Genomic DNA, 26878 nt, shown 5'->3' on the forward strand with positions numbered 1-26878 from the left:
TTGACTGCCATCTATCAATTCCTCGTGAATCACAGCTAGGGGTTGACTGCCATCTAACAGTAATGTCACAGGGCAACCCCAAAATGTTTCAGCTGGACTGAAAGAGATAGCTCAGCAAGATAAGATAACCCCCCCTCTCTCTCTCTTGTGTCAGACCAGACCTCTTCATTATACAACCTCACAGGGTGGTCCCGCAGGACTGGGAGAGTGTCTTGCTGGTCTGGCCGGGGTGTCTATTGATCTGTTGCTTTTGTGTGAAGTGTTGGGGCTGCGTTTGAGGGCGATGTCCTTTAGGGTCCGGGCGAAGGTGGGCACTGCTGCCTTGTATAGGTGGACCTGATCGTAAAGGCTCTTCAAGTCTCTTCACATTATCTCTTTGATAATGTGAAAGTCCAGCTGAAACTTTTCCTCAGGTGCTTTTGAGTGTAATGTTAACTGTTTATTTTTTATTGTTTATTTCACTTTTATTCATTATCTGTGTCACTTGCTTAGGCACTGCAAACATGTTTCCCATGCCAATAAAGCCCTTTGAATTGAGAGAGAGTATCATTACATCTCCTCACATCCCAAAGCCTCCCACCTCCCATCACCCTAAAGCCCCTCCCCTCAACCCCCTTCCATCATGCCAAAGCCCCTTCCCCTCACCCCCTTCCATCACCCCAAAGCCCCTCCCCCTCACCCCCCTTCTATCACCCCAAAGCCCCTCCCCCCGTCACCCCTTCTATCACCCCAAAGCCTCGGCCCCCTCCTCCCCCGTCAACCCTTCTATCACCCCAAAGCCCCTCAACCCATCCTCCAATCCTCCTTTCACCCCTCACCCCCTCCTCTCACCACAAAGCATTCCCCTCCCCCTGAATGTGATGGATTGACGCAGCTAGGTGACATCCAGATGGCCTGAGGGCCAAACTGATACCGGAGCTTCATGCATATTCATTCATACAACGAGGTAAGGTGACAGGAGACATTTTTAGCATCTCTCTGGGCTCTGGCTCTGTGAGACGGGATGGGGACCTTATATCACCTGATGACGCACCGTCAACAACTTCAGCTACCGATAAACATCCAGGGATGACATAAATTACTGCCATAGCTTTCAAGTGTGTGTGTGTGTGTGCATGTTGTCAACAGTCGGGATGAATACAGTCAGGATAGTAATACACAGATGGAGTTGTATTCGTGGCTCTCTCTGCTGAGCAAAAGCCAATAAAGTCACCAAAACACTCAGAGAGCCTTGACAAGCAGAGTAATTATTCCTTATGGATAGAAACCTGCAGTGACAGGAAACGGTTAATGATTATTCCACGCTGCGGGTGCCCTTGCAAATCAATCCACACACACAGCCACTCATGGCGAATCAAAGACAAACAATCAATATTAATATTTGCTGAATTGTCCGCATCACTGACTAACCTTTCATCCCTGCCTGGTATAAGCCAATTTCGTCCTCACTCAGGTTCAATTTGACATGTTTTTCCTGTTGGTCTCCGGGGTAATAAGCCTGAGTGGAATAATTAAGACTAGAGCGGCTCTATGCAGCTAGCTATGACATTTACTTTGATTACATGCACTCACTCATCTCAGCACTCAGGACTTGTACAAGGTAAAGCAGTCCTTTGAACTATTGTTTGCGAGTGTTGGTGGTTCGCCGAACTATGCTTGCATGATGAGTGATTTTGCCTGACAGCCAAAAGGTTGTGTTATAGCTCCCAGAGTAAATGCCTAGGCTTTAGCTCAAAGGGTTATTGCAATCTTGGGTCATGCAGACAATTCAGGGTTGATACTTGGTCAATAAGGGAAGGAATGGGATTGTTTCTATAACATCCCGCATTTCAATTTACTCAACTGCATAATTCTTGAAGTTTACACGGTACTAATACAAAGTCAAGCATAACATCCTCTGGTTTTAGATTCAGTTTTTGTGAAACATTATTTCTGCTACTTTGTGCACTGAGCTGTTATTATAACAGGGGAGGACACTTCAGACTGGTTTGATGAGTTACCCTCACATTTCCTCTGAAGAAACAATGACACAGCAGTTTAACTGCCGAATAGAGAAATTAAAGGAATTATTGTTGTTTTGTTACTTTTACCAGTTACTTTGTGGAGTCTTTCCTTTGTTGACAAAGGGACCACAGAGGAATTAATCATCCAGTTCATTTTTTGGGGGTGTCTTGTTACATGACAAACAATACCATGTCTCTAAACCTATAACGGTGCATCCTGAAAGGCCAGTCTTTGTGTAAGCACAGATCTTTAGACAACGCGCAAGGGCTGTGGCGAATCACTACACACCCGGCTTGGCTCAACCCAGTGCACTTCAAATCAGCTCAGCCAGACAGCACAGCCAGGACACTGCCTTTGGCTTCATTGAGACACCCATGTCACACACTAGTGCTCCAGAAGGGAATGGAGCGCTGTATGATGATCTATAGTGAATCTACAAAAACATCACCCTTGTTGGAGAGAGAGAGACTCTGACTCAGGCCCCAGGGTAACAAAGACTGGGTCACTCATACTATGTAGCTAAGCTACTTCACAAAAGTATTGTATTTTTTTTTACACAGCTTCACTGCTTTACGATAGCTGGTGAGTGGTCCTTCTGTAGCTCAGTTGGTAGAGCATGGCGCTTGTAACGCCAGGGTAGTGGGTTCGATTCCCGGGAACACCCATACGTAGAATGTATGCACACATGACTGTAAGTCGCTTTGGATAAAAGCGTCTGCTAAATGGCATATATTATTATATTATTATTATTATATTATTATTATATTATTATATTATTATATATATTAGGGTTTAGGGGACTCACCTGGTGAAGATGGCCAGGGGTCTCATGCAGACACCCATGAACAGGACCACACACACACACACACACACACACACACAGGTGAGGGTTTAGGGGACTCACCTGGTGATGATGGCCAGGTGTGGGGGGCTCATGCAGACACCCATGAAGAGGACTACGTTCTCATGTCGGGTGTTACGGTAGGCCATCACCTCCCGCTTGAAGGCCTTCAGCTGGTCCTCGTTGTCCCGCTCGATGTCGATGAGGCGGATGGCCACCTCACCATGCCAGCGCCCGTGGAACACTAGCCCGAAGCGACCTGAAGAGAACAGAAGGTAACTTTGAGATTAGAGAGGTGGACCTGTAGCCAGAGGGTCGCTGGTTCAAATCTCAAGTTGGATCTGAATTGGTAACTAAAGGACTACTAGTGTCAGATCCCAGCTAAAATGTCCCACCATTGTGACCCTGAAGCAAGGCACTTCAGGGCAGCAGGTAGCCTAGTGGTTAGAGTGTTCGGTTGCTGGATCAAATCCCCAAACTGACAAGGTAAAAATCTGTCGTTCTTCCCTTGAACAAGGCAGTTAACCCACTGCTCCCCGGTAGGCTGTTATTGTAAATAAGAACTGACTTGCCTAGTTCCATTATTATTATTTTTTAATCTAGCTCCAAGGATTCTGCACAATGGCTGACCATGTGCTCTTTTCAAATGACTGTGACTGCATTGTATGGGGCAATATAGAACAGATGTAACAGTTGGACTAATACAATTGTTTTGTATTCTATTCTATTACCTTTCCCGATGAGTTCTCCGATCTCCAGCTGTTTGAAGGGGATGTCCCACTCCTGGAGGTAGATGGATGTCTGGCTGGCCTTGCGGGGGAAGTTACGGGCCGACAGCAGAGACAGGTTCATCTCCTCAAATTCATCCTCTGAATCCTCCACCTCATCATTCTGTTCAGGAAAGGAAGATGAAGAGGACAGGAAGATGAAGAGGAGAGGAAGATGAAGAGGAATATGAAGAAGAAGATGAAGAGGAGAGGAACATGAAGAGACAAAGAAGAGGAGAGGAACAGGAGAGGAAGATGAGGGTGAAGAGAAGATGAAGGGGAGAGGAAGATGAAGAGAGGAAGATGATGAGGAGGAGAGGAAGATGAGGAGAGGAGGAGGAGAGGAAGATGAAGAGGAGAGGAAGATGAGAGGAAGATGAAGAGAAGATGAAGAGAAGATGAAGAGGAGAGGAAGATGAAGAGGAAAATCAAGAGGAGAGGAAGACGAGAGGAAGATGAAGATGAAGAGGAGAGGAAGATGAAAAGGAAGATCAAGAGGAGAGGAAGATGAAGAGGAAGATCAAGAGGAGAGGAAGATGAGAGGAAGATGAAGAGGAAAATCAAGATGAGAGGAAGACGAGAGGAAGATGAAGATGAAGAGGAGAGGAAGATGAAAAGGAAGATCAAGAGGAGAGGAAGATGAAGAGGAAGATGAAGATCAAGGAGAGGAAGATGAGAGGAAGATGAAGATGGAGAGGAGAGAAAGAGGAGAGGAAGATGAAGAGGAGATGAAGAGAGGAAAATGAAGGAGAGGAAGATGAGAGGAAGATGGAGAGGAGAGGAGAGGAGAGGAAGAGGAGAGGAAGATGAAGAGGAGAGGAAGAGGAGAGGAAGAGTGAAACTCCTTTCAATCCAGGTCCACAATAAGTGTTTTATTTGTATTTATGTTGTCACGCCCTATATATTCTTTGGTTGTATTGTGGGTGATTGTCCTGAGTGTCTTGATGTCCTTGTTTGATGTATGTTGACACAAGTATAGGCTGTTTTCGGTTTTCGTTTCATTTATTGTTTTGTAGTGTTCGTGTTTAGTCGTGTTTACGTTTGTTTAAATAAACATGGATCACAATCGACACGCTGCAGTTTGGTCCGACTCTCCTTCACCATATGAAAACCGTGACATATGTATTTTTTCATGCAACACAAAAACAACAACAAAACACCCACTATACAAAACATTCTCGAAGATGGTCAACATACAATTTACAAATTCTGTCAAATATGTCTGGTTTATCCTGGATGTTCTGTAAGGTCTAACGGGATGTAGCTAGATCGTTCAACCCTGCAGTTTGTTATTGAGGGTGGATAAGAAACTTTCCAATTGATGGCTATTCATTTTTTTTGCAGCAATTAGATTACAAAATGTTCTCTGATATTGATCACCAAAATTTACATTTCCCAAGAAACATAATCGTGGAGATGGATGGATATAAATTCCTAGATACAATGAAATGATAGCACATACAGTGGGGCACAAAAGTATTTAGTCAGCCACCAATTGTGCAAGTTCTCCCACTTAAAAAGATGAGAGAGGCCTGTAATTTTCATCATAGGTACACTTAAACTATGACAGACAAAATGAGAAAAAAAATCCAGAAAATTACATTGTAGGATTTTTAATGAAATTTATTTGCAAATTTTGATTTAATAGGTTCGATGGATTTGAAACTGGCAAGGCCTGGAATAAATACATCAACCTTGGTAATATATTAATTTTGAAAATGTTGACCCTACCTAACATAAGAATGGTGAGAGGTCTTCATCTCTGAATATTAGATTAAACCTTATCTATTAAAGAGATACTTTGGGATTTTGGCAATAAGGCCCTTCCTCTACTAGCATGCTAGTAGATACCATAGACTTCCAGTCATTGCGCTAATGCTAGTTAGCATTAGTTTGCGAAACTACCTCTAACCTCCTTTATACTGGACACAGATACATAAAAATGGTTTCCACAAGTTTATCTGACTCTGGGGAAGTAGATGAAGGGCCTCAATGCCAGAACCCCGAAGTCTCCTTTTAAAGAAGAGTAAATGACTTTATATGCTTCCTAAAGATTGCATGGTATTAGTACACCAACGTATTTCATATATGTCTTTGTCCATTTCCATTTAAATGTACTTTCAAAGCTTGAGAAGTCCTGATTAGAAATTGACATTCTTTCACTCTGAATCCTGATACAGCACCATATGTATCCAACAGTAGTAAAATAAATTACAGAGAATGTTCTGGTGCAGATAAATGAACTAAAATGTCATCTGCATACAATGATATCACATGTTGACCTCCACCAATCTCTATTCCCCCGGATTGAGCCATGAGTTCTAATTATTGATGCTATGGGTTCTGTGGCCAAAGAGAACAGATAATTAGACAAACTAGTTGTATACTTCTTTAATGTGTTATCCTCTATCCTCTGGGCTCTACTGTGCAATTATTACATTATATTCTAATAAAACCTAATTAAATGAAATTGAAACGGTGAAAATGGCCAGCCTTGTTGTGTGGTTGCAGAGGTTTGCCATCTGGAGCGTCAGCATGCCAAACTATAACAAAAACAGATTCTATTCAGAAACAAATCCCACAATTTCATTATAGCGTGGACTCACGTCTGATGTAGGTTCCACTTCAATCTGTAGTGAAGGGTTTAAAGGGTTCATCTCGACTCTGTAAGCAAGAGGAGGGCATGCAGATGGGATGAGCATTTTACATTGCACACGCTAGCATCAACATTTTACATTGTACACGCTAGCATCATACACACATTTTACATTGCACACGCTAGCATCATACACACATTTTACATTGCACACGCTAGCATCATACACACATTTTACATTGCACACGCTAGCATCATACACACATTTTACATTGCACACGCTAGCATCATACACACATTTTACATTGCACACGCTAGCATCATACACACATTTTACATTGCACACGCTAGCATCATACACACATTTTACATTGCACACGCTAGTATCATACACACATTTTACATTGCACACGCTAGCATCATACACACATTTTTACATTGCACACGCTAGCATCATACACACATTTTACATTGCACACGCTAGCATCATACACACATTTTACATTGCACACGCTAGCATCATACACACATTTTACATTGCACACGCTAGCATCATACACACATTTTACATTGCACACGCTAGCATCATACACACATTTTACATTGCACACGCTAGCATCATACACACATTTTACATTGCACACGCTAGCATCATACACACATTTTACATTGCACACGCTAGCATCATACACACATTTTACATTGCACACGCATTTTAGCATCATACACACATTTTACATTGCACACGTTAGCATCATACACACATTTTACATTGCACATGCTAGCATCATACACACATTTTACATTGCACACGCTAGCATCATACACACATTTTACATTGCACACGCTAGCATCATACACACATTTTACACATTAGCATCATACACACATTTTACATTGCACACGCTAGCATCATACACACATTTTACATTGCACACGCTAGTATCATACACACATTTTACATTGCACACGCTAGCATCATACACACATTTTTACATTGCACACGCTAGCATCATACACACATTTTACATTGCACACGCTAGCATCATACACACATTTTACATTGCACACGCTAGCATCATACACACATTTTACATTGCACACGCTAGCATAACACATCTGCAATGAACCGTGTTGAATCACGCGTCATGGACGGTGATTAAACACCATGCATTTTCTGAACCCTCTTTTCTGTTTATCTAGCTAGGTGGCCAAACAGAAAGGCATTCTACAGGTAACCTCTTCCAACCTCTGTGTCATCAGTAGAACTGTGTACACACACACACGCACGCACACACACACACGCACGCACACACACACACACACACGCACACACACACACACACACACACGCACACACACACACACACACACACACACACACACACACACACACACACACACACACACACACACACACACACACACACACACACACACACACACACACACACACACACACACACACACACACACACACACACACACACACACACACACACACACACACACACACACACACACACGCACACACACACACACACACACACACACACACACACACACACACACACACACACACACACACACACACACACACACACACACACACACTGTGTTGTGATGGAGACGGTGTATGAAATTATGTATGTGATTCCTGTGGTATACATGGCCCCTGGTAGGACCTCAGTCTCCTAATGAGAGGATCCAGCCAGGGCCAGAGAGAGGCCCTCATTAACCCAGAGAAGAGGCGGGGGGAAATTGCCAGCTGGTACTAGACTCTGGCTGGGTGAGGGAGTGCATGGAGCCACACACAGAGGAGAAGACTGGCTTTAATTACATCATGAGAATGTGGGTTTCATAACCAAGATAATGGATTCATATTTGTCAGAAAGCAGAGGAAGAGAAAAAGAGAGAGAGGCAGGAGAGAAGGAGAGAGAGAGGGGAGAGAGCAAGAGAGAGGGGGAGAGAAGGAGAGAGAGAGGGGAGAGAAGGTGAGAGAGAGGGGAGAGAGCAAGAGAGAGGGGGAGAGAAGGTGAGAGAGAGGGGAGAGAAGGTGAGAGAGAGGGGAGAGAGCAAGAGAGAGGGGGAGAGAAGGTGAGAGAGAGGGGAGAGAGCAAGAGAGAGGGGGAGAGAAGGTGAGAGAGAGGGGAGAGAGCAAGAGAGAGGGGGAGAGTAGGTGAGAGAGAGGGGAGAGAGCAAGAGAGAGGGGGAGAGAAGGTGAGAGAGAGGGGAGAGAGCAAGAGAGAGGGGGAGAGAAGGTGAGAAAAGGAGAGAGAGAGAGCAAGAGAGAGAAAGAGAGAGAAAGAGAGAGAAAGACATCGAGGGAGAAAAAGTAAGATAGAGAGAGAGATGGCTGCACCTTTCCCCAGTCATATTGAAATAACACCTGTGTCAGTCACTTAGAAGGAATAGAAAACATTAGAACGTCATTAAAACAGTAACCCATTTCTGTCAGCTTAAAAATACACCAACAATTGACTATGAAAATTGTCTATGAAAGCTAGTTTAGGTTTAGGTTTATTTGAACATCTTGGTACATACAGTAAGCAGTTTCTAAAAGCTAAAGTTACTGAGCGCTACCTTGCATTTATTCATGTGATCGATTTAGAGTCCAAAGACATTGGCATCACTCCTCGTCTTCTCCTTCTGCTTGTTTTCGGCAGCCGTGGCTTTTAGAAACCCAAGTGGAATCCAGTTGGCATCCTAACTATAGCATGCGGTTAAGGCCATGTTAACATTAGCCTCAGAGTGTTTGTCTTGTCCCGCATCTCTCATTGAAATTGTCACAAAAACGTCTTTGCTCCAATAATTTTGAGTCCCTATCCATCCCTCGACCAATGGAGGGACAGAGACCGACAGATGATATGTAATATGAGGCTTATCTGAAACGGTCTGTTTTTGCCCACAAGATCATGTGAACATTGCTCTGCGTCGCGCTACAAAATTTCAAGGCATATCATTTAAAAATAAAATGGATGTCATTTTTTGACCTACTTCACTGGTGGAGGGAGACAGAGGAAGAATCAGAGAGAGCTATCCCACTGGGCATATCTAGTTTTGATTTCCATTTGGTTGACGTGAATTCAATAACGTGAATTCAACGTGAAATCAATAGGAAATTCCCTTAGGGGCGGCAGGGTGGCCTAGTGGTTAGAGGAGGTGGCCTAGTGGTTAGAGGAGGTGGCCTAGTGGTTAGAGGAGGTAGCCTAGTGGTTAGAGACAGATAGCCTAGTGGTTAGAGGAGGTAGCCTAGTGATTAGAGGAGGTGGCCTAGTGGTTAGAGACAGGAAGCCTAGTGGTTAGAGGAGGTAGCCTAGTGGTTAGAGGAGGTAGCCTAGTGGTTAGAGGAGGTAGCCTAGTGGTTAGAGGAGGTAGCCTAGTGGTTAGAGGAGGTGGCCTAGTGGTTAGAGGAGGTAGCCTAGTGGTTAGAGGAGGTAGCCTAGTGGTTAGAGGAGGTAGCCTAGTGGTTAGAGGAGGTAGCCTAGTGGTTAGAGGAGGTGGCCTAGTGGTTAGAGGAGGTAGCCTAGTGGTTAGAGGAGGTAGCCTAGTGGTTAGGAGGTGGTTAGAGGAGGTAGCCTAGTGGTTAGTGGAGGAGGTAGCCTAGTGGTTAGAGGAGGTGGCCAGGTAGTCTAGTGGTTAGAGAAGGAGCCTAGTGGTTAGCACAGGTAGCCTAGTGGTTAGAGGAGGTAGCCTAGTGGTTAGAGGAGGTAGCCTAGTGGTTAGAGGAGGCAGGTAGTCTAGGCCTAGTGGTTAGAGGAGGTGGCCTAGTGGTTAGAGGAGGTAGCCTAGTGGTTAGAGGAGGTAGCCTAGTGGTTAGAGGAGGTAGCCTAGTGGTTAGAGGAGGCAGGTAGTCTAGTGGTTAGAGGAGAGAGCCTAGTGGTTAGACACAGGTAGCCTAGTGGTTAGAGGAGGTAGCCTAGTGGTTAGAGAAGGTAGGTAGCCTAGTGGTTAGAGAAGGTAGGTAGCCTAGTGGTTAGAGGAGGAAGGTAGTGTAGTGGTTAGAGAAGGTAGGTAGTAGAGGTCAACCGATTAATTGGAATGGCCGATTAATTAGGGACGATTTCAAGTTTTCAAAACAATCGGAAATCAGTATTTATGGACACCGATTTGGCCGATTTTTATTATTATTATTTTTAAACCTTTATTTAACCTTTATTTAACCAGGCAAGTCAGTTAAGAACACATTCTTATTTTCAATGACGGCCTAGGAACAGTGGGTTAACTGCCTCGTTCAGGGGCAGAACGACAGATTTTTACCTTGTCAGCTTGGGGGATTCAATCTTGCAACCTTACAGTTAACTAGTCCAACGCTCTAACCACCTGATTACATTGCACTCCACGAGGAGACTGCCTGTTACGTGAATGCAGTAAGCAAAGGTAAGTTTCTAGCTAGCATTAAACTTATCTTATAAAAAACAATCAATCATAATCACTTGTTAACTACACATGGTTGATGATATTACTAGTTTATCTAGCGTGTCCTGCGTTGCATATAATCAATGCGGTGCATATAGTTGCTCCAATGTGTACCTAACCCTAAACATCAATGCCTTTCTTAAAATCAATCAAGTATATATTTTTAAACCTGCATATTTTGCTACAAGAAGTCCAGGTTAGTAGGCAATATTGACCAGGTGAAATTGTGTCACTTCTCTTGCGTTCATTGAACGCAGAGTCAGTGTATATGCAACAGTTTGGGCCGCCTAATTTGCCAGAATTTTATGTAATTATGATATAACATTGAAGGTTGTGCAATGTAACAGGAATATTTAAACTGATGGATGCCACCCGTTAGATAAAATACGTAATTGTTCCGTATTTCACTGAAAGAATAAACGTCTTGTTTTCAAGCTGATAGTTTCCTGATTCGACCATAAGAATGATCTAAGGCACGTATTTCTGTGTGTTATCATGTTATAACTAAGTCTATGATTTGATAGAGCAGTCTGACTGAGCGATGGTAGGCACCAGCAGGCTCGTAAGCATTAATTCAAACAGCACTTTCGTGCGTTTGCCAGCAGCTGTTTATGACTTCAAGCCAATCAACTCCCGAGATTAGGCTGGTGTAACCGATGTGAAATGGCTAGCTAGTTAGCGTTTCAAACGTCACTCGCTCTGAGATTTGGAGTGGTTGTTCCCCTTGATCTGCATGGGTAACGCTGCTTCAAACAAGGCAGTTAACCCACTGTTCCTAGGCTGTTATTGAAAATAAGAATTTGTTCTTGACTTGCCTAGTTAAATAAAATTTAAAAAATTGTTGATGACTTTTTGCAAATCCAATTAGTTTTCCACGTCGATTCAAGGTCATCACATTGGTGTTTCGGGTTGAAATGGCGTGGAAACAACGTTGATTCAACCAGTTTTTGCCCAATGGGATTTAAAAGAATGTATTTATTGACTAAGGTCAGAATACAATAGTCCCGATAACTCATGTTGTTTATACTATATCCACGATGTCAACAGCGTCATGGTCGACACTCATCAAGTTACTTGGCAGACTTCCCTTCAACCACCCCCTCTTGATTGACTAAGGTCTGAATTAAATCTCTGACAGTGACTTATCTGCTCCATGGTGTGTTTCTGTGGCCGACACAACTCCCAAGGTATTGGGAGACATTATGTCGCGTGTCAACTCAAAGATTGACACCTCACTGACATTCTCATTAAATGTTGATTGCATGACATTGGTTTACTACCTGGTACCATGGTTGAGCCAAAACAAATATAAAGAAAGAAATCCCATTTCCTAGTTTCCTACTTACCCCGGCTCAGACAGGACAGGGTGCAGGATGACCTGGGGTGCCCTGCTGGGGGCCTCTGGGGCCAGGGCCACATCTAGAGAGGAGAGGTATATTGTAAATCATCACAACACTGGGCATTACATAGTCTTTATACCACAGCACAGTGTAATATCACATACAGTGCATTTGGAAAGTATTCAGACCCCTTGACTTTTTCAACATTTTGTTACGTTACAGCCTTATTCTAAAAGTGATGAAATAGTTTTTTTCCTCATCAATTTACACACAATACCCTAAAATGACAAAGCAAAAACAGATTGTTAGATTTTTTTAAACAAAAAAACTGAAAAAAGTAAGAAAAACAGGGGGGGAAAATAAACAAATACACTGAATGTACAAAGTATATCCCCTTCAAATGAGTGGATATGGATATTTCAGCCACACCCTTTGCTGATAAAATGTAGCAGACCGTCATGCAGTCTCCATAGACAAACATTGGCAGTAGAATGGCCTTACTGAAGAGATCAGTGACTTTCAACGTGGCACCATCATAGGATGCCACCTTTCCAACGAGTCAGTTTTTCAAATTTCTGCACTGCTACATGTGCCCCGGTCAACTGTAAGTGCTGTCATTGCGAAGTGGAAACGTCTAGGAGCAACAACGGCTCAGTCACGAAGTCGTAGGCCTCACAAGCTCACAGAACGGGACCGCAGAGTGCTGAAGCGTGTTGCAACACACACTACCGAGTTCCAAACTTCTTCTGAAAGCAACCTCAACACAAGAACGGTTTGTCGGGAATTTCATTAAATGGGTTTCCATGGCCAAGCAGCAGCACACAAGACTAAGATTACCATGCGCAATGCCAAGCATCGGCATTGGACTCTGCAGCAGTGGAAACACATTCTCTGGAGTGATGAATCACGCTTCACCCTCTGGCAGTCCGATGGATGAATCTGGGTTTGACGGATGCCAGGAGAACGCTACCTGCCACAATGCATAGTGCCAACTGTAAAGTTTGGTGGAGGAGGAATAATGGTCTGGGGCTGTTTTTCATGGTTCAGGCCCCTTAGTTCCAATGAAGAGAAATCTTAACGCTACAGCATACAAAGACATTCTAGACCATTCCGTGCTTCCAATTTTGTGGCAATAGTTTGGAGAAGGCCCTTTCCTGTTTCAGCATGACAATGCCCCATGCACAAAACAAGCTCCATACAGAAATAGTTTCTTGAGATCGGTGTGGAAGAACTTGACTAGCCAGCACATAGCCCTGTTCTCAACCCCATCGAACACCTTTGGGATGAATTGGAACGCCGAGTGCGAGCCAGACATAATCGCCCAACATCAGTGCCCAACCTCACTAATGCTCTTGTGGCTGAATAGATGCAAGTCCCCTCAGCAATGTTCCACCATCTAGTGGAAAGCCTTCACAGAAGAGTGGAGGCAGCTATAGCAGCAAAAGGGGGACCAACTCCATATTCATGCCCATTATTTTGGACTGAGATGTTCGACGAGCAGGTGTCCACATATTTCTGGCCATGTAGTTTATGTTATATTGTCACATACACCAGATAGCATAGGGGTGCAGAGGTTGCTGCAGTGCTGCCTGGTAAATCAGAATAAATAAATAAATCAAATCAAATATTTATATTTATTCATTACTATTGTATGAGCAGACCAAAACAGTCAACAGCAGCACAGAGAGAAAAAATGATTTAGTCACCCCCACAACTAAACTTCTTCCCGCGGCCATGTTGTGCTGCTTTGTCTTGCTTTGTGTTGCAAATGAGTTGCTTGATAGGCTGGTAAGTACATGTAATACAATTATATTTCAATGTTTTAACTGACATTTCATGACACTACTCATGACTCCATAACATACACTATGAGGATCAGTCCTATATCACAATATTGTATCTCTGACTCTTCCAAAGGTTACACCCCGTTTCACCCCCATACAGATGTAGGATCTTCATTTGATCATGCTGTCGTTGAAATAAAAAGGTGCAATGTATTCCAGGTTTAAAAAGCCTTCTAAAGTTTGGCATTTTCACTTTAAAATTACAGACTTTATTTGCCCTAATTAAAACGTATCAACCATAACAAAAAAACACAATAATTCAGATTTCCTGTTGCTGCAGGATTACGATCCACAGCTTTAAAAGACTGTAATTGTCACGCCCTGGCATCTTTGTTTTCTTTATTATTTTGGTTAGGTCAGGGTGTGACGAGGGTGGTATGTGTGTTTTTGTCTTGTCTAGGGTTTTTTGTAATTCTATGAGGTTTTAGTATGTCTAGGTAATGTAGGTCTATGGTGGCCGGAATTGGTTCCCAATCAGAGACAGCTGTTTATCGTTGTCTCTGATTGGGGATCCGACTTAGGTTGCCATTTTCCATTTTGGTTTTGTGGGTTATTGTCTATGTGTAGTTGCATATCAGCACTCGTGTTATAGCTTCACGTTCGTTTTGTTATTTTGTTAGTTTGTTAGTTTGTTTAGTGTTCTTCGTTTAATAAAGTAGAATGTATTCATATCACGCTGCGCCTTGGTCTCCTTGTTATGACGAACGTGACAGTAATGGCTCCTCTCCTAGTAACCTAGTAACCTAGGAGAGGAGCCTGAGGAGAGGAGCCTGAGGAGAGGAGACTTACGAGAGGAGACTTACGAGAGGAGACTTACGAGAGGAGACTGAGGGGAGGATAGGAGACTGAGGAGAGGAGCCTGAGGAGAGGAGATTGAGGAGAGGAGCATGAGGAGAGGAGACTGAGGGGAGGAGATTGAGGAGAGGAAAGTGAGGAGAGGAGACTGAGGAAAAGGAGAGGAGACTGAGGAGAGGAGCATGAGGAGAGGAGACTGAGGGGACGAGATTGAGGAGAGGAGAGGAGACTGAGGAGAGGAGACTGAGGAGAGGAGACTGAGGAGACTGAGGAGAGGAGCATGAGGAGGGGAGACTGAGGACAGGAGCATGAGGAGAGGAGACTGAGGGGAGAGAGGAGAGAGAGGACATCAAAAGTACCCTCCTCCTTCGGCCTGGTGCAGTATGGGTATCGTAATGCTCAATTACAAGGCACTTACCTGGGAAGATGAACTGCTGCTTGTATTTGAAGTAAGAAGAGGCTGGATAGAAGGGGAGAGGGAGAGAGAGAGAGGTAGGGAGAGAGAGAGAGAGGTGGAGAGGAGAGAGAGAGAGAGAGAGAGAGAGAGAGAGAGAGAGAGAGAGAGAGAGGAGGGAGAGGGAGAGAGAAGAGAGAGAGAGAGAGAGAGAGAGAGAGAGAGAGAGAGAGGGAAGGCGAGTGAGTGAGAATGAGAGAGAATGAGAATGAGAGAGAGAGCGAGAGAGAGAGAGAGAAGAGGGAGAGAGAGAGAGGGAAGGAGAGAGAGAGAGAGAGAGAGAGAGAGAGAGAGAGAGAGAGAGAGAGAGAGAGAGAGAGAGGATCAGAGTTATGGTGCAGACCCTTTTTGTCTTCTTTCACTGACAATCAGCTCAGAGCTGGGTTCATAGAAGGGTAGAAATGACAAGAATGAAATGTCTTTCCTAGACAGACAGCTCTAAAAAAAAAATCTAACAGTAGTAACACTAAATGTACTACTTCTATCAGAAGAAATGTCTAAATGAACTTTAAATAAAGTTTGATTTGAGACTTTATCTGGGGGGAAAAACTCAATGTTTTCATTTAAATCCCGTACCTGTTAAACTGAACTGTTTCTGTAGCCGTGCCGACTGTGGGGAGGGGTGCAGGGGGGAGGGAGGGGTGGCACTGGAGGGGAGGGGGGGAACGGGGGAGGAAGGAGTGGAGGAGGTGGTGGAGGAGGGGTTACTACTGGAGTCTGGCTGGTACGGGACAGGTATGTGATCCTGAGAACAGAAAGAGATAGAGAGAGAGAGGGAGAAAGAAAGGGGGAGTGAGAGTGAGAAAGAGAACGATAGAGGAAGAAATAGGGAGAGAAAGTGAGAGAGAGGGAGAGTGGGGGGGTAAAGAGAGATACAGAGAGAGATAGAGGGAGAAAGAGGGGGGTAGAGAGAGATACAGAGAGATACATAATTAAATAGACCAGTAATTATAGTTGATCTCTATGGCCATTAGCAGGTGGAACTAGTATATTTTCACACTCTTCCTCATTCACAAGATAGCACCTGACAACGCACCTGTTGTCTAATGGCGTTGTTATGATGAGGGTCCATAGAGATACTAGAGAGATATGTGCTCTTGGAGCTAAAAGCTCTTTTACGTGGTAGGGTAGAAATGAGTGGCCTTGGTTGACCTCTCTCATTATGGAGTGTTGCTGTGTGTGTTGTTGACTTATAGCTGCTAATACTATGTTCATTTCCTGGTTGTATTGGGGAAGTCGTACAGAGTGAGGGAGTGAAAAAACTCTGGTCTCAAACTACACTGGTAATGGTCATAGTGAATTAGCAGATGTCCATTAAAAGCATCTCATTAAAAAAGGATAAAAAACGAATGACAGGACACAGTGAGGTAAAACGTTGAACTGTAAGGGCCACAAAATGTTGCCTAAAATGCCCCTTGTGAAATTATGATGAGGGTGTAGAGGTTTTCAGTTCTGTAATCCCAAACAGTGTTTGAAGAATTGTAAAGTATACATCTGTTGGCTACGGTTTGAAGAGTGAAAATGAATTAGTACAACAACAACAAAAACATCCAATAGATTAATCCAGTAGTGCTAGTCCGTCTGAGAGACTGAGATTCAGGGGATTGCAAACAGAAAGTAAGAACAGATGGACTTTTGATAAGACAAACCTCAGATGTGGAGCCCAGAGCAGTTTGTGTGTGTGTGTGTGGGGGGGTACAGTGGATCCTACCTTGTTGATTTTGCTGGTTTTGGGCAGCGTCTGACTGATGTGCAGGTCTGTGTACCTGAGGGGGTTGTTGATGTCACATGGTACCGATTCAGTCCGTACCAAACGAGCTGGTAGAGACAGGATCAGACGTAAACAACAGAACACTGAGTGAGGGCTTTGAGCAGATGTGATATGGCTGTCCATTAGAGAAAGTCTTCATCTACTCAAATTTCTAAATGGGTTAAATGGAAGATGGTCCCTTGTTACTATCGCAAGGGAACACTTAAGAACAACGTAAGATAGCTGGCCAACTTCAAATAGCAGAGACTTCAGAAAGGTTCTGTGGTTAAAAAAAGAAAGATTGATGAATTGATTGTTTTACCTTGATTTCCTTGGTGATCTGTCGCACCAGTTGGGAGAAAAACAGAGACGTGTAAAGAACATACAGTAAAAACTAACTCCAGATGACAGAGAACCTTATAAAGTACTATTTCCATAACAAAACCACTATAGCAGAGAATGTGTCACGCTCTGACCGTAGAGAGCCTTTTAATGTATCTGTCTGGTTTGGTCAGGGTGTGATTTGGGGTGGGCATTCTAGGTTTCGTTTTCTATGATTTTGTGTTTCTATGTTTTGGCCGGGTATGGTTCTCAATCAGGGACAGCTGCCTATCGTTGTCTCTGATTGGGAACCATACTTAGGTAGCCCTTTTCCCTCCTTTCTGTGTGGGAAGTTGTCTTTGTTTGTTGGCACTATAGCATCACGGTTGTTTTGGATGGTTTATTGATTTTGTCGGCTTCATACGAAATAAAGGAATATGTACTCTCACCACCCTGCACCTTGGTCCAGTTCTTTCAACAGCCGTGACAGAATGAGTATTATTTTAAAGAAATACTTCCATAACAAAACCACTACAGCAGAGAATATAGCAGAGAATGAGTATTCTTTTAAAGTAATACTTCTATAACTAAAGCACTATAACAGAGAATGAGTATTCTTTTAAAGTAATACTTCTATAACTAAAGCACTATAACAGAGAATGAGTATTCTTTTAACGTAATATTTCTATAACTAAAGCACTATAACAGAGAATGAGTATTCTTTTAAAGTAATACTTCTATAACTAAAGCACTATAACAGAGAATGAGTATTCTTTTAAAGTAATACTTCTATAACTAAAGCACTATAACAGAGAATGAGTATTCTTTTAACGTAATATTTCTATAACTAAAGCACTATAACAGAGAATGAGTATTCTTTTAAAGTAATACTTCTATAACTAAAGCACTATAACAGAGAATGAGTATTCTTTTAAAGTAATACTTCTATAACTAAAGCACTATAACAGAGAATGAGTATTCTTTTAAAGTAATACTTCTATAACTAAAGCACTATAACAGAGAATGAGTATTCTTTTAAAGTAATACTTCTATAACTAAAGCACTATAACAGAGAATGAGTATTCTTTTAAAGTAATACTTCTATAACTAAAGCACTATAACAGAGAATGAGTATTCTTTTAAAGTAATACTTCTATAACTAAAGCACTATAACAGAGAATGAGTATTATTTTAAAGTAATACTTCTATAACTAAAGCACTATAACAGAGAATGAGTATTCTTTTAAAGTAATACTTCTATAACTAAAGCACTATAACAGAGAATGAGTATTCTTTTAAAGTAATACTTCTATAACTAAAGCACTATAACAGAGAATGAGTATTCTTTTAAAGTAATACTTCTATAACTAAAGCACTATAACAGAGAATGAGTATTCTTTTAAAGTAATACTTCTATAACTAAAGCACTATAACAGAGAATGAGTATTATTTTAAAGTAATACTTCTATAACTAAAGCACTATAACAGAGAATGAGTATTCTTTTAAAGTAATACTTCTATAACTAAAGCACTATAACGGAGAATGAGTATTCTTTTAAAGTAATACTTCTATAACTAAAGCACTATAACAGAGAATGAGTATTCTTTTAAAGTAATACTTCTATAACTAAAGCACTATAACAGAGAATGAGTATTCTTTTAAAGAAATTAATACTTGCATAACAATCCTAATAAGTATTCCTAAAATGAATATGTTTTGCGCTGCTGAATTACAGTAGGGTTATATACAGTGTCTCTCCTAACTTGAGATACATGTGCAGTTTGTGTTACTGCCTATGTTGAGAATACCACTAAGACGTTGTGTGGCCTGTGTATCAAGGTCTACAGCTATTAAAATGATGCATTAAAACGCTTCCAGTCGCTTTCAGAAACACATCTTCCAGATGACATGATGTATAAATTGTAAGACAAGTGGTGAAATGGTCCTTGAAGTTATGTGGCCTGTACATGAAGTCAGGCTTCAGCCTTACAGTAAGCTGCTGGTATACAGTCCTTTGTTACCTTTGAGGGGGTTACTACCTCCTCGCTGGATGATCAGCAAATGGCAAGGCGGGGCTTCTTTGGTGCATTTGTTATGGCACTTCAGCCTAGTGAAAAAACAGAATGATATACACTCTGAAACCAGGGTCGTGCCTGAAATGACACCCTATTCCCTATATAGTGCACGACTTTTGATCAAAAGTAGAGCACTGTATAGGGAATAGGATGCTACTTCGGACATAACCCCTGACATCACTGAATCTCTGCTATTCATTTTCAAAACAGTTAAAATAAAAATGTCTTGAATATTTAATAGCCTGGGCCATTAAGGAAATAAAAAGCTGTCCTTCTGTCAAAGATTTCTCATTCGGTCGATTGAGAAATTGGTTAATTTCTTTGAGTAATCTGTTTAAAATGATAATGGTAATTGCTGTTCAGTTCCTTTTCAGAGACTTTTCAAAGTATACCGTGACAAATGATCTTTACAGAGTTCTAATAAGAATGCATGGATGACAAAAAAGAGCTTATGACCCATAACCAACCAGCATAATGATTGATGTAGATTTTTTTTTACTTCACTAAGCACCCCAGGATAAATTCTAAGAAACATTTGATGCATGGCAATAATGTTTTGTCATGGTGTAGACATGCTTTTCACGAACCAACATCATTTTGGAAAGAAGGACCTACTTGCAGTTTTTACATTTGAGTCCAAACAACATTCCTTTCCCACATACTATGCATGTCTGAGACATCCAATACTTGGTGGAAAACCTGCAAGGACAAGAGAGAGAGAGAGAGTAAGTTCAGATCACACAGACAAAACATCTTCTACTTGTTTCTCCATGCATAAATGAGTCCCCAAAATACATAAAAACAGCAGGTGTGCATCACTGCACAGAGGAAACATCACTGATTGCTTGTGACCTTTCAGACAATGATTCCTATTCCCACGTGATGACAAATGGCTTTTGTCATAGAACGCCTCATATTCACAGGTTAACCTTTCCTTAACATATGAATGATGGGCGCCTTTAGGCTTATTCTTCCCCCTCCTTCTAAAGATTGTCGTGCTAATCTCCAATGCACCTTGATTCAATTTGGGGTTCACCTGGCACTCCTTTCATTATGCCCCTCCAATGGTGAGTTTGTGGCTGTGCTCTTAGGATAACTGCTGTGACAGCCAACTTGAATCAACGTGGAATAGATGTTGAATTGACGTCTGTGCCCAGTGGGGAGAGACCCTGGTGCTGCATCAAGGCGGTGAGACAGCAATCATTCCCAGAGATGAAGATGGAGCCAGGCGGAAACCGCCGCACAGCTCAAGATCTCAAGATGCTGGCACTTATCAAACAGGCAAATCTACAGTGTGTCTTAATTCTCTTGAATGATAAAAAGCAATTCCCTACTTCGAGGTTCAATGGAGTATCTGAGTGCCAGGAAGCACAGGGAAGAGCTAGGGGGTTTATTGACTGATAGATCTGACACCTGGGTTCAAGTAGCAGGCTGGCTGGGGTAATGGAATATGACTGACACAGGCTGACACCTGGGTTCAAGTAGCAGGCTGGCTGGGGTAATGGAATATGACTGACACAGGCTGACACCTGGGTTCAAGTAGCAGGCTGGCTGGGGTAATGGAATATGACTGACACAGGCTGACACCTGGGTTCAAGTAGAAGGCTGGCTGGGGTAATGGAATATGACTGACACAGGCTGACACCTGGGTTCAAGTAGCAGGCTGGCTGGGGTAATGGAATATGACTGACACAGGCTGACACCTGGGTTCAAGTAGCAGGCTGGCTGGGGTAATGGAATATGACTGACACAGGCTGACACCTGGGTTCAAGTAGCAGGCTGGCTGGGGTAATGGAATATGACTGACACAGGCTGACACCTGGGTTCAAGTAGAAGGCTGGCTGGGGTAATGGAATATGACTGACACAGGCTGACACCTGGGTTCAAGTAGCAGGCTGGCTGGGGTAATGGAATATGACTGACACAGGCTGACACCTGGGTTCAAGTAGAAGGCTGGCTGGGGTAATGGAATATGACTGACACAGGCTGACACCTGGGTTCAAGTAGAAGGCTGGCTGGGGTAATAGAATATGACTGACACAGGCTGACACCTGGGTTCAAGTAGCAGAGTGGCTGGGGTAATGGAATATGACTGACACAGGCTGACACCTGGGTTCAAGTAGCAGGCTGGTGCAATAGAATATGACAGAAAGAGGCGGACAGAATCAGAATCTCTTCATTAGGAACCCTCGAATCGCCTCGTACCGTCAGCTAAACAGAACCAGGGAGAGCACAATTCCATCTCCCGTCCTGGCAGTAGAGCCTAAATGATACGTTTGTTTTAGCAGGCCATACCTATGCTACCAAAGTTAAACTGGCGTTAAAGGTGAGATATGTTTTCACAGATATGTATTTTCCATTCCCAGGGAGATGGTGCTATAGCCAAAGTAGTTCATCACATTGCAATCATTTACTTGTGCATAATAACCTGTGCTTACAATATAAGCTAGAGTAACAGACACACCTAGTTTTTCTATATTATATATTATATTATATATTATATTATATTATTTTTACTATTTTCTACATTGTAGTGAAGTCACCAAAACTATGAAATATCACATATGTAATCATGTAGTAAGCAAAGAAACAACCCTTTGCCTTGATGACAGCTTTACACACTCTTAGCATTCTCTCAACCAGCTTCATGAGGTAGTCACCTGGAATGCATTTCAATTAACAGATGTGCCTTGTTAAAAGTTAATTTGTGGAATTTCTTTCCATCTTAATGCATTTGCGCCAATCAGTTGTGTTGTGACAAGGTAGGGGTGGTATACAGAAGATATCCCTATTTGGTAAAAGACCAAGTCCATATTATGACAAGAACAGCTCAAATAAGCAAAGAGAAACGACAGCCAATCATTACTTTAAGACATGAAGGTCAGTCAATACGGAAAATTTCAAGAACTTTTAAAGTTTCTTCATGTGCAGTCGCAAAAACCACCAAGCACTATGATGAAACTGGCTCTCATGAGGACCACCGCAGGAAAGGAAGACTCAGTTACCTCTGCTGCAGAGGATAAATTCATAAGAGTTACCAGCCTCAGAAATTGCGACCCAAATAAATTCTTCCCAGAGTTCAACTAAAAGACACATCACAACATCAACTGTTCAGAGGAGACTGTGTAAATCAGGCCTTCATGGTCGAATTGCTGCAAAGAAACCACTACTAAAGGACACCAATAAGAAGAAGAGACTTGCTTGGGCCAAGAAACACAAGAAATGGATATTAGACCGGTGGAAATCTGTCCTTTGGTCTGATGAGTCCAAATTTGAGATGTTTTTGTTCCAACCGCCATGTCTTTGTGAGACGCAGCGTAGGTGAACGGATGATCTACATATTATTGGTTCCCACCCATGAAGCATGGAGGAGGAGGTGTGATGGTGCTTTTCTAGTGACACTGTCAGTAATTTATTAAGAATTCAAGGCACATTTAACCAGCATGGCTACCACAGCATTCTGCAGTGATACGCCATCCCATCCTGTTTGCGCTTAGTGGGACTATCATTTGTTTTTCAAATAAAAAGCAATTTCCAGCATACGTGGGAACTCCTTCAAGACTGTTGGAAAAGCATTCCAGGTGAAGCTGGTTGAGAGAATGCCAGAGTGCAAAGCTGTCATCAAGACAAAGGGTGGCTATTTTGAAGAATCTAAAATATATTTTGATTTGTTTAACACTTTTTTGGTTACTCCACTCCATATGTGTTATTACATAGTTCTGATGTCTTCACTATTATTCTACAATGTAAAAAATAGTCAAAATATAGAAAAACCCTTGAATGAGTGTGTGTCCAAACTTTTGACTGATACTGTATATAAATGTGCTTGTCTCTGGCTGATGAGGCATTAAGACATGTGTGCACAGACACTCTCTTTCCTCCTCAGTGAACTTCAACAGTGGGCAAACTCCCACGTACTTCTGAGGCTGAGCAAGAGAAGAAGAGAGAGAGAGAGAGAGAGAAAGAGAGAGAAATAGAGAGGGAGATACAGAGAGAGAGAGAGAGCATGAGAGAGACAGAGAGAGAAAGAGAGAGAAAGAAAGATAGAGAAATAGAGAGGGAGATACAGAGAGAGAGAGAGAGCGTGAGAGAGACAGAGAGAAAGAGCGACAGACAACGAAGTAGAGAAAAGTCAGTACGTAGGCAGGTTCTCGTGGCCAATAGCGGTGGTGTATTGCCCAACTTGGAAATCCATAGCATTTGGGAGTCATCAGGGGTTCAAATGTGGAATGAGCACAAAGATGACTTCTGCCCCCTACAATTGGTCTGACATTCTGTTCGTCAGGTGTGGAGAAACAGACACATTATGACACACTACACACATTCCTGAACACTCAAACCATCACACACACACACACACACACACAGGTTACCGGTGTTTTATGGAGTTTCCCAGGTCTCTCTGGGGGATCTGTGGGGACCAGCGAGGCACTGAGAGAGTGTCTGGAGGAGGAGAGATATAAAGAGGGATGGATAAGAATGTAACGATGATTAGATATTGGACCAAATGTAGGGCTTGATTCAGTCAAACATGCAGCTTTGTAGCCTAAAACATGTGTCTTAAGGTTTGGACGGTGGGGGGTAGGACTAGATATCAACACATGCCCTTGTATTGAATAGTTCCATGCTGAATACCACAGTACACTGATTGTGACTGGGCTAAAGCAAAAATTGATTTGTGGACTGCATGACATTTCACCAAATTAATAGATGAGTAAAAACTGGTCTGATCTCACTTTGGTATTTACTACAATCAATTATTAATAACCTATTTTGACTAACAATTCCTGTCATTCAAACACCATAAAGTGACAAAAGTCTGATCATCGTCAGAATCATGAGATAAAATTATTAACTTCTGGATCTTTAGAGAAAACATTCAAGTTATTCTCTTTTCCAAATGTTCTTTTATCATTCAGACAGAATGGAATCAGAACTCTCAGCTATGACCACACAGTAAATTAATAAACAAAGACTTCTCAGTTACATTCACGATTACAAACAATCTAAGCCTCAAGGTGTACGATACATGAAAGATAGAGGAACATGGCTCCAAAGAACATTCTTCTGACACCACCATTACTACAGTACACTGCTCAGATATTCAGCATTACTACAGTATAATGCTCAGATATTCAGCATTACTACAGTACACTGCTCAGATATTCAGCATTACTACAGTATAATGCTCAGATATTCAGCATTACTACAGTATAATGCTCAGATATTCAGCATTACTACAGTACACTGCTCAGATATTCACCATTACTACAGTACACTGCTCAGATATTCAGCATTACTACAGTACACTGCTCAGATATTCAGCATTACTACAGTATAATGCTCAGATATTCAGCATTACTACAGTATACTGCTCAGATATTCACCATTACTACAGTACACTGCTCAGATATTCAGCATTACTACAGTATAATGCTCAGATATTCAGCATTACTACAGTACACTGCTCAGATATTCAGCATTACTACAGTATACTGCTCAGATATTCAGCATTACTACAGTACACTGCTCAGATATTCAGCATTACTACAGTATAATGCTCGGATATTCAGCATTACTACAGTACACTGCTCAGATATTTAGCATTACTACAGTATAATGCTCAGATATTCAGCATTACTACAGTATAATGCTCAGATATTCAGCATTACTACAGTACACTGCTCAGATATTCAGCATTACTACAGTACACTGCTCAGATATTTAGCATTACTACAGTATAATGCTCAGATATTCAGCATTACTACAGTATAATGCTCAGATATCCAGCATTACTACAGTACACTGCTCAGATATTCAGCATTACTACAGTATAATGCTCAGATATTCAGCATTACTACAGTACACTGCTCAGATATTCAGCATTACTACAGTATACTGCTCAGATATTCAGCATTACTAAAGTATATTGCTCAGATATTCAGCATTACTACAGTACACTGCTCAGATATTCAGCATTACTACAGTATTATGCTCAGATATTCAGCATTACTACAGTATAATGCTCAGATATTCAGCATTACTACTGTATACTACTCAGATATTCACCATTACTACAGTATACTGCTGAGATATTCATCATTACTACAGTATACTACTCAGATATTCACTGTTACTACAGTATAATGCTCAGATATTTGGCATTACTACAGTATACTACTCAGATATTCACCGTTACTACAGTATACTGCTCAGATATTCATCATTACTACAGTATACTGCTCAGATGTTCATCATTACTACAGTATACTGCTCAGATATTCACTATTACTACAGTATACTGCTCGGATATTCACCATTACTACAGTATACTGCTCAGAAATTCAACATCAACAAAGTGTGAGATTGAGCAAAAAGCCCAGACCAGACTTAACCCGCTACATAGACTTTAGTGTGAATAAATTATGTACCATACCTATTCTGTGCATTGCATTTCCCTATGTGTGTGTGTGTGTGTGTGTGTGTGTGTGTGTGTGTGTGTGTGTGTGTGTGTGTGTGTGTGTGTGTGTGTGTGTGTGTGTGTGTGTGTGTGTGTGTGTGTGTGTGTGTGTGTGTGTGTGTGTGTGTGTGTGTGTGTGTGTGTGTGTCAGAGCTAGAGAGAGAGCAAGAGAGGGAGCGAGAAAGAGAGAGATAGGTGAAATACCACAATGTACCATCAGAGCAGCAATATTTGTGACTTGTTGCCACAAAAAAAGGGCAACCAGTGAAGAACAAACATCATTGTAAATACAACCCATATTTATGTTTCGTATTTTCCCTTTTGTACTTAAACTATTTGCGCATTGCTACATTACTGTATGAACATAGCCACAACATGACATTTGAAATGTCTCTATTCCTTTGGAACTTTTGTGAGTTCACTGTTCATTTCTGATTGTTTATTTCACTTTTGTTTATTATCTATTTCACTTGCTTCGGTAATGTTAACATATACTGTATGTCCCATGCCAATAGAGCCCTTTGAATTGAATTGAGAGAGAGAGCAAGAGAGAGATACTGGGAGAGAGAGAGATACTGAGAGAGAGATACTGAGAGAGAGAGAGCGAGAGAGAGAGAGAGAGAGAGAGAGAGAGAGAGAGAGAGAGAGAGAGAGAGAGAGAGAGAGAGAGAGAGAGAGAGAGAGAGAGGAAGAGAGAGGAGAGAGAGAGAGATACTGAGAGAGGATGAGAGAGAGAGATACTGAGAGAGGATGAGAGAGAGAGATACTGAGAGAGGAAGAGAGAGAGAGATACTGAGAGAGGAAGAACGAGAGAGATACTGAGAGAGGAAGAAGAGAGAGATACTGAGAGAGGAAGAACGAGAGAGATACTGAGAGAGGAAGAGAGGGAGAGATACTGAGAGAGGAAGAGAGAGAGAGATACTGAGAGAGAGAGAGAGAGAGAGAGAGAGAGAGAGAGAGAGAGAGAGCACTCCCAATTCTTCTCATTTCTATGTATGAAAACAGAGACGTCTTCAGTTTCACCACTCAAAAACAAGGTTTGAAGAAGGACGAGGAATAGCAGAAAGAGGAAGAAGAGGAGGAGGACGAGGAGGAGGACGAGGAGGAAGAGGAGGGGGTACCACTTTATGTTACGTGTAGGAGTGCTTGAACAATGAGCAGTAAAGAAGGAACATCAGCTATTTTGAAAATAGCTCCATAGATTGAATCCA

At 42.1% G+C, this 26878-nt stretch overlaps 1 protein-coding gene across 3 annotated transcripts in view; it reads right to left on the bottom strand.

Moving 5' to 3' along the window:
- Window positions 1-26878, bottom strand: part of LOC118371988 (kinase suppressor of Ras 2-like) — a 122607-nt gene that overhangs the window by 23051 nt on the left and 72678 nt on the right. For 2 of the 3 annotated variants that reach the window (XM_052479220.1, XM_052479219.1), the window contains exons 7-17: window positions 23581-23650; window positions 19823-19906; window positions 19152-19239; window positions 17133-17157; window positions 16772-16878; window positions 15637-15805; window positions 15025-15066; window positions 11974-12046; window positions 6219-6276; window positions 3577-3736; window positions 2909-3104 (exon numbers count right to left, since the gene is read on the bottom strand). In XM_052479220.1, the coding sequence (XP_052335180.1) occupies window positions 2909-3104; window positions 3577-3736; window positions 6219-6276; window positions 11974-12046; window positions 15025-15066; window positions 15637-15805; window positions 16772-16878; window positions 17133-17157; window positions 19152-19239; window positions 19823-19906; window positions 23581-23650 (1072 nt within the window). The remainder of the gene's footprint in view (window positions 1-2908; window positions 3105-3576; window positions 3737-6218; window positions 6277-11973; window positions 12047-15024; window positions 15067-15636; window positions 15806-16771; window positions 16879-17132; window positions 17158-19151; window positions 19240-19822; window positions 19907-23580; window positions 23651-26878) is intronic. The other variant, XM_052479221.1, reaches the window with a different exon arrangement.

The sequence above is a fragment of the Oncorhynchus keta genome, chromosome 25 (genome assembly GCF_023373465.1).
Source record: "Oncorhynchus keta strain PuntledgeMale-10-30-2019 chromosome 25, Oket_V2, whole genome shotgun sequence".
NCBI lineage: Eukaryota > Metazoa > Chordata > Actinopteri > Salmoniformes > Salmonidae > Oncorhynchus > Oncorhynchus keta.